This window comes from Botryllus schlosseri, chromosome 11, assembly GCF_051294905.1.
Source record: "Botryllus schlosseri isolate E-star chromosome 11, Bs_hap1, whole genome shotgun sequence".
NCBI classification, from domain to species: domain Eukaryota; kingdom Metazoa; phylum Chordata; class Ascidiacea; order Stolidobranchia; family Styelidae; genus Botryllus; species Botryllus schlosseri.
In genome coordinates this window covers 25,653,070-25,661,746 of record NC_137246.1, presented here as the reverse complement: position 1 = coordinate 25,661,746, position 8,677 = coordinate 25,653,070, and the positions used below count along the sequence as shown (strand labels likewise).

At 39.6% G+C, this 8,677-nt stretch overlaps 2 protein-coding genes across 4 annotated transcripts in view; one reads left to right on the top strand and one right to left on the bottom strand.

Annotated features, from left to right (window-relative positions):
• LOC145450441 (lysM and putative peptidoglycan-binding domain-containing protein 1-like) overlaps positions 1-8,677 on the bottom strand; it is a 153,049-nt gene that overhangs the window by 33,754 nt on the left and 110,618 nt on the right. The gene's annotated exons all lie outside the window — the stretch shown is intronic.
• Positions 509-8,648, top strand: LOC145450425 (putative 2-ketogluconate reductase). Of its 3 annotated transcripts, XM_080328952.1 has the most exons (6): positions 512-840; positions 2,725-2,920; positions 3,490-3,664; positions 4,412-4,590; positions 5,270-5,438; positions 7,735-8,648. In XM_080328952.1, the coding sequence occupies exons 1-6, from the start codon at positions 655-657 to the stop codon at positions 7,814-7,816; spliced, it is 987 nt and encodes a 328-aa protein (XP_080185078.1). In that variant the 5' UTR covers positions 512-654; the 3' UTR covers positions 7,817-8,648. The 3 variants fall into 3 exon arrangements, with proteins under 3 accessions (XP_080185077.1, XP_080185078.1, XP_080185079.1); XM_080328951.1 differs by lacking the exon at positions 7,735-8,648 and having other exon boundaries at positions 509-840; positions 5,270-6,657; XM_080328953.1 differs by lacking the exons at positions 512-840; positions 7,735-8,648 and adding an exon at positions 856-2,003 and having other exon boundaries at positions 5,270-6,658.

The window sequence follows — 8,677 nt, the reverse complement described above, 5'->3', positions numbered from 1 at the left end:
ATGTCTCCGAAAAACTTGTCGGATTCTTGTTCACCTACGATTCAAAATCCGGATTTTTCGAATGCGGTCGACATCGCTGCCAGTATCGCCAGCGAGATTATTTTATGTACTTCTGCGGGCGTTTCCGATCTTTGCAACTTTAGTTCTCTGTCAAGACAGAAGATGCTGTCTCCTCGCAGCCTACGGCGTATTTTTACTCCTGTTGTCGCATTTACATGCTGAAATTAGAAAATCGACCTTGTGCTTGCTCAATGCTCATAGTATACTCACGTCAGTATGACAGTGTGTGAGTTGTTCATGTTAATGTTTACTGTTCGCATTGCAATCAATAGGATTTCATATCACTTGCATTTATAGCCATTATACTTGGTACTCCAGTGAAAAGAAAGCCCTGACTACTATCATAGTATCGGTACCATCGAATGGTCAAGCGTTATTATGCTGCAATCACAATGCAGTCGGCATTCGTCATCGGCAATAGCAGTCGTTCCGCTTCATTTGCAAAAATGCTAGCTCGTCTCCTCGCCAAGCATTAGAATTAATTGATCAGCGCGTCTCACGATTGGAAGCCATAGGAACTCCGAGCAGTGTTTAAAATGCAGATCAATGCTTCATCAGAGTGCTATTTCACCAGCAGGATAGCTGTGTAGCGAGATGGCGTGCATGAAAACGAAACCCAGAATTCTCACGGGATCTTTAGATCGAAGTTATCCACCGCTGCCTGTCGATTATGTTAATATTATTGAGAAACATTTTGAAATAGTTTACCATAAGGACTTCGAAAAGGATCCAGACCATTTTCAAGATATCTCTGCTGTGTTATGGAGATATGGACCAAGTGTAAGTTGACTTATTTTCAAGTCTAGGCCTACCCTGCACCACTGGAACGCCCGATGGCCGATGGTATAGATCAGTACCACCAGTAAGGCTGTAACTGACTAACCAACCGTCATAACATGAATAGTGCAGCCCACATAGCTGCAAAACGAAATGCGGTATCTTGCCTGGCACTTTGAATCTTGGAAAGGGACACTATGAATTGCGACTGATTGGGATATGAAACTGTGCTAGCCATCATATACTGTGGTGGTCAATGAATGGCCTAGAAATGGCAAAAAATGTGGAATAATCGGGTCTAGTCTACTTTCTTATCGATAACAACATGACCATCACCAATCAGAATTCCCCAGGAACATATCTAAATTTATGGCGTTTTTAATTGAATTAGGATTAGGGTGTTGACGTAACGTAGGAGCATTCTGTACTCTTACTCCCAACCCTAATCCTATGATACCCCAACGGAATTATAATTACTAGCAACCCACTTTAACCCTCATCCAAACAATGATATCGCGGACTGCAGCATCCAGCCTATAGCCTTTCAATACCATAACCAACCTAACTAACCCCCAACTCTAATATAAAGATGATACCCTAATTTTACTAACCTAATCCTAAACTCCAACCCTATAATCTTATGCGACTCCAGCCTAACCCTTACCCCAACCTTAAATTTTTGATGCCTCAACCCAATCCCTAATCCAAAATCAGTTATAAACGCAATAAATTTGGCATGTTCATGGGGAATCTTGATTGGTGGTGTTGATATCTTTGTGGATAAGAAAGTAGACAAGATCCGAATAATCAAAGGTTCGAATGTGTAAATTATGATTAACATGCATTAGGCCTCCGCCTAGAGGGCAGCTATAAGCAAGTAGCATGCCTGTGTACATTGTGTAGGTTAACTGGGTCAGCTATTTCAAAGTATTTTTTTCATTCTAGTAGCTATCTTAGAGTAAAATATAGCACTTGCCTACTTGGATGATATGGCATCGAAACCTAGGATTCTCGCTGGAAGTTCGGATCCAAACAGTCCAGAGCTGCCCGCTGATTACATTGATATTATGAAACAACATTTTGAAGTAGCATTTCATAAAGACTTTGAGCACGATCCGTCTAAATATCAGGATATTGTTGCTATCATTTGGAGATGCGGACCAAATGTGAGTAGAATGGCGATGATTACAAGCACCTGAGTGGCACAATGTCATTAATTTCTAATCAAAATATATATGCTTGATCAAACCATATGGTAATTACATATTACGCATATATGTTCATTGTTGAGTTCTTTTTTTTCAATAGCGCTTTGCACAGTATCATCATGCAGTGCACCTGCACATTTTAGTTGACTCGCTTATCCTAGCCACCTCAACCCAGGGTTGTAATGACTTCAGTCGCAATTTTTGGTTGACTGGACTTGACTCTAGTTATTTTCTTGAAAATGGAAAGTGTCTCGACTCGACTTAACTCACATTGCACATTGACGACTTGTACTCGAGTCATTGCGCATGACTCGACCAATTCATTTGACTTGAGACAGTCTATATGACTTAATTCAAGTTTCGTGTATCAGGACCGTGCCCGGTACTTGAAAAATAGGCGCAGAAACTGTGTTTTATCTGTTTGAATAAACAGATAATAGTGAAGAAAGAGTGAAAAAATTGAGCATATTATAAATGCAAGACCTTCGATGTCATCTAAGAGTTTCAAAAAATTGAGTCGGACCTGATTTGAATTCGATAATGAACTATGACTTGGACTCGAGTCTTAACACTATGACTCGGACTTGACCCAATGCTCCTGGACTTGAATTGGATTGAAAATGACTCGACTCGACTCGGAACCTTGCGAATCGGTTACAACCTTGATGTATTCTTTCAGATTGACGAAGACCTTCTCAACAAATTACCGAACGTCAAAATTGTGGCGACGGTCAGTGTTGGATATAATCATCTCGACATTCCTATGATCAGAAATCGGGGAATCAAACTATCTCACACTCCTAATGTTCTCAATGATGCCGTGGCCGAAATGGGTTTGACCCTTATGCTGGCATCTGCTCGTAACTTAGTTCGATGTGAGTACGGTATGCACTATATGTTATATTGGAAGGATCGCTATGATTAACACTTCTATAGCATTTTTGGCTTCAAGTTATATCATCTGGGAATGGAATGGAAGTTCATTTGTTGATTTACATGTACATTGTACAGCAGTTGGTACATATATTGTGTCGATGGACGCTTATGTTAAAACAGTATGTTTGATTTTATGATGATGCACTTTATGGCAAATCACAGATGTGATTTTTCGAATTAACTTGTCATAAATTCTGGAAACACCAAAAGTGGATTACATTCGAGGATTACTAGCTTGTCTTTCGTCATTTTGCACTACATATTAATGGGCACTATTGAGATACTTAGTATGATTGAGGAAGTGTTTGTAATTTAATTATGTACCAGAGTACAAGTGATCTCCCATAAAGTAGCAACTCTGTTAAATAATATTGCGTAAGTTTATATTATATCAAATTCTACTGGTTTTATACATAGGCCTATATTATGTGTCCTGCCGTGTTTTAACATAGCAAATATGCCTCAATCGTGTGTTATTAACGCTTTCACCAAATCATATCGTTTCCAGTTACAGAGGAATACAAAGATGGTGCATATCCAGAAAGGGCACCGGTCAATGATGTGACCCCACAATTCAGTGGATCTACTCTAGGAATTGTAGGAATGGGTAGAATCGGATACACTCTGGCTTTGCAAGCAAAGGCGTTTCAAGTCAAGATCCTGTATCATAATAGAACAAGAAAGTATGTTATTAAAACACCATTTACCATAGCTTTGGATATAGATGTAACAAGGGTTGGATTATTGCGATTTGAGGATATTTTTCATTATTTGATTGACCAGCAAGGCAGGCTCAACCTAGAAACTAGGAATCGTGGAAAAAAGGTGTGGTCTCATATAAATTCTGAGATCTATCTTTTGTGATGTTTCAGTTGTGAGCTCAGTGATATTTTGTAAGGAAATTTTGAGTTAAAATTATTATATATATATATCTATTTCAGGATTGAATTGTAGTCAGAGCAGCAATTGTTAAATTTTTTGAAAGTAAGAAATGGAGTCCCATGAAGATTTGCATGATTTCATGTGTGACCATCGCAGTAACATATAGATACTGCTTATACCTCTTTGCGGGAAAAAAGTATTTAGAGAGCATCACCACGTTACAGCACACACAGAGAGAAATCCTTTTGTTAGCCGCAACTCAATTGGTTTTTACTATAGGCCTACCAAAATTGCATCATAAAATATGCAAACAACGTGGCAAGCTACTGGTCATAAATTCTTTGCATTGAGATAAACAGTCAACATAATGCATGAGAGTCGGGTTCAAACATGAAGTTATGTGCTGATTTCACGTACCAGCAACTCTATGACTAGTAGGCTACATCATCACTATTCAGACTTCTGATAAATGCACTTTCTTTCATATACCTTGAAGCTATTCTATCACATTTTTGGTTAATTTGTCATTCCGTTCCTCTCTCTGCCAGATCAACAGCAGAAGAAAAGGCGATCGACGCTACCTACTTTTCGAGTCTTAACGAGATGCTTCCACATTGCGACTTTGTCATGGTTTTGGTCAACCTCACTCCAGAGACGACACACATTATGGGAGCCCAACAATTCAAACTCATGAAGAAAACCGCCATATTAGCAAATTGTTCCAGAGGTAAACCCACTAATACGTCTTGAATTAGATGTTTTACAGTGTGACGTGACAAGAGTATGGATATTGTGGAAAGTTTGAGGTATGTTTCCTTTATCTGACCAAGCCTACAAAGAAAACAATACCAGTTCAACACATTAAGATAATTTGTAATCATTTTTGGCCACAGTCGTTTCATTTCACTTTGTGACGTTACTGTAGGTTGATCGTGACTTCACACAAATGCCATTTCCACTAACATGCACACTAGGGTGGTCCTTTAAAACGAATTTTGGAAAGTTGTTGGTCTGACCCTGCTAAAATGTTCCTTTTGGTTAAAAAACAGCCTGTGTAAAATTTTATTGATTTCTGCATCATGCTGAATACAGATAAAAATCTGTAACTTGACCGACCGCGCCATGCGCGTGTGTCCTGTGTATGTATTATACTGTTAACGCAAAGCACAACCGGGCACTTGTAATTTTCTCGGTGGGAAAATTTACGTTCAGACTATTCGTTTCTATGCTCGTGACACTTGAATCTTCGTACTAATGGCCAGACACCAACCTTGCGCTATAGTATATAGGTGGCGCTTCGACTGATCTGATATTTAGCCTCTTACTGTCAAATGCTGTTCATCAACAATTTGTAATCCTAAATATCAATATGACTCTGTTGTGCGTTCACTGTTCATTCTTTCCAGGACAAACTGTAGACCAGGAAGCCCTAGTCAAAGCGCTGAAGGCTGGCGACATAGGAGGCGCCGCTCTCGATGTCGTCACGCCAGAACCTCTGCCGAAAGAACACGAACTCTTCAAGATGCCGAATGTGATTTTAACACCTCATATCTCTTCGCAAACAAGAAAAACGAGGTGCGTTATCCTGAAAAGATTGCGTCTTCCCACCGCACCACCTATCGATCGTTCAGTGTTTTCAATTTTCATTATTACTAACTGTTAGCAACTCACCATACACTCTAGTACAGGGGTTCTCAAAGGGTGGGCCATGGCCCACTGGTGGGCCACAGAGCATTTTGAGGTGGGCCACAGAGCTATTTAGAAAATTTCAGAATTAATGTAAGTTCAGTTATATTTCTTATGTTATTCGCTAAAAATATATTCGTATTGTCTAATTATACGTAGGCTACATAAAGCTTTTCATCCGACTCTGATTAGACGAAGTGGCACGTATGAAGTCAGCATGTACAAATCGAAAACGTTATGGAGAAACGGTGGCTTTTTCTACTGGCTATGACAACCTACGGCTAACAGCAACTAAAATAATTTCAAGCGTATAATAACTAGAAGATAATGCTGAAGTAACCAAGTATTCCGGCAGGGTCATATGTCGTATGCCGTTGAAAGGGGTATGCAATGAACTCGCAATGAAGTGCAATTGATGTACAGATTTACTGTACTTCGGCAGACCGTATTATTGCAAGCTGAAAATAGCCATAATTGCAAATTATTAGCAACTTCTGACAGAGGTACACTGCACTACCGCAATGAATCTTAATTTATTGAGGATTTATCGGAGCGCATTAATCTTTGAAGTCGGTTTAAAATGTCCGGCCTGGAAATTATTGTACATATGAAAGCGTCACAGGAATTGATTGTATCATTGGATTGAATATTCTGACATCGCAACTTCAGTTGTTTTGGTACAAGACATACAAAGTAGCCTACATCTTGCATATTGAAAAATCTTTCTCCACTTCTCTGTTGTACCCCAGTCACCAATGAACTGTTCGATGCTGGCGCAGAATGATTATAGTATTCCCCACAATAGTATCACTAAAGTCCCAATCACACAGTGCGGGGATCTCATCATTGTGTTTCGCGACGCGAATGGAGCAGCGGACGAAAATAATCTACTTGGACGTTTTTATCTAATGATCTACCAGGACCGTAACTGCCGCACCCACACCCCCAATTGGGGGAACTCAAAGGGACCCAAGATTATTTCGTTGGTCGTTTGGTGGATGATATTATTTCAACTTGAAAAAATTTTTCCCGCTTCGCGCGATTTCCTTTTCCGGTTCATCGACATTTCCGTATAATCAGTTACAGAAAAATGCGCAGATTTTTAAAAAATACGCATATCGGCGCTGTCCATGACCACGCATTAAACAAGATTATGACTCGACAATATCAGGTGGGCCACAGGCCATTTTTAAACCGAAAAATGGACCACGGCCAAGACAGGGCTGAGAACCCCTGCTCTAGTATCATATACTAAGTAATCGCCAACTACCATGAATACACGGTCTGAACAAAATCACAACAGCATATTACTGCATAAATTAGTTCTTTCAGTAATAACTAGGGCAAGTTTTTGCAACTTTTTTTTACAGCTTCCGGCAGCTTCCTAAAGACTTGTATGATATGTAGAATGCTGTTTTAAGCTGTTTGAAGGAATCTTATAGTGCAACTTTTTGCAACTTTTGTCCATTTTTTCATGCAACTCTTTGCAACATGTTGCAACTTTTTCGATTTTTTATGAAAGTATTTTCGGTTTTAGTGAAATGCACGGCCAAATTCGACTGAAACATCGTAAATCAGCACCGAACTACGGGTATTTCGGGAGCTGAGCCGGTAAATTGACCTTTTTTTTAGTCAAGCGAGCAAAATGTGGTCTTTTAGTGCAACTTTTGTCGAAAAATAAATAACTAAATGCAACTTTCCGCGGATTTAACTGCAACAAAAACTTGCCCTAGTAATAACAGTGCAGATCCATGATGTACTACGGAAAATTCATAATGAACACAAATACGAATTTTAGACAACAAGCATAACTGTACTGAGGTGCAAGTTTTCACAGACATGTTATAATGTGTCTGTGGAACTGAATAACGAACATCTGTGGCAAATATGAAGCAGGATTTGACGGTAGGCCTATTGGCTGATTCGACTTCATTTTTCGTGCAACCTGCACACAGTACCAGATATGGACCTGGATATAGGTATTGACTATGCGAAATCAATTGTGGATCTGGATGTTAGATAACATAGCTTTGGTTGAGTAGTTGTGCTTTCATTTCGAAGATCTTGAATTCTTTGTGCGGATTCGGCACGGATACACCTTCTGAACCTGTGACATTTAGCTATGCTGCGGTATCTAACGTACATATTTCTCAGCGATACACATTGTTGCTCATTTGTATTTCAGGAATGATATGATGCAGCTTGCCGTGGACAACGTCCTTGCCGCTCTTGACGGTAGAGAATTGCTGTCAGAAATTCCTTATTGAAGACAACTTGTCAATGCTCATAAAACTTATGCACTAATATCTTGTTCAATGTTCATGCTAGCTTCGCGAGTAGGTCGTGTACGTAATTTCTTCAACATGGTGATTTTCATTTTTTTAAACACGTGACGTTCCATATCGGTATGATATTTCAAAGCAAAATTATGGAATGTGTTCAAATGCAATTGATGCAATATTTATTCACACCGTAAAATATGATAAATCTGGAAGTCAGTCAATCAATTCGAACATACTTCCTCTGACTGTATGATTGCAGACGTACGTGTCGTACATGTCAGGCTATATTTCCTCTGACATTCTTCCAATACCTAACCCTTGTCTACAGAGAAGTAGGCTATGCAGTGTATATTGTATAATGCAGGGGCCCGCAACCTTTTCTACGCAGCGTGCCAAAATGTCAAAAAATGTGAAAATATTACCAACTGGCGTGCCAAACATGTTTAATTTTGTCATACGTAGTGTTTCAAGCAATGAATCTGCAGCTAGCAACGGCCTCGGTTACGACAGCGATTCTTAAATTATATTGGTCGCTACCGCTATAGACATACCGCTGTACGATATGTTTGCACCGTTTATGATGATTCTGTGGTTGCTTTGGTCGTTTCTAAGCCAACTACGTTCGCTACCATATCAAATCAGTGACTGGCCAGTGGCCAATCATTGTTGTTACGATGATATGTCCTAATGATGAAAAATGCACCCGTCCCTGTATCAGTGTTTCATACAAGTTGGTTTGATGTAACATTAGGGTTGGTCTGGCACTAAAGGTGTCTACTAAGCTCCAAAGGTTGCAGTAAAGCGTTAAAGGTTGTCGCTTGCTCCAGATAAATTGGAACCGCTTAC

Coding starts and splice junctions, on each gene's coding strand:
- LOC145450425 (XM_080328951.1), top strand. CDS start 655: ATGGCGTGCATGAAAACGAAACCCAGAATTCTCACGGGATCTTTAGAT. Junction 2,921..3,489: donor TGCTCGTAACTTAGTTCGAT/GTGAGTACGGTA, acceptor TATCGTTTCCAG/TTACAGAGGAATACAAAGAT. Junction 3,665..4,411: donor TATCATAATAGAACAAGAAA/GTATGTTATTAA, acceptor TCTCTCTGCCAG/ATCAACAGCAGAAGAAAAGG.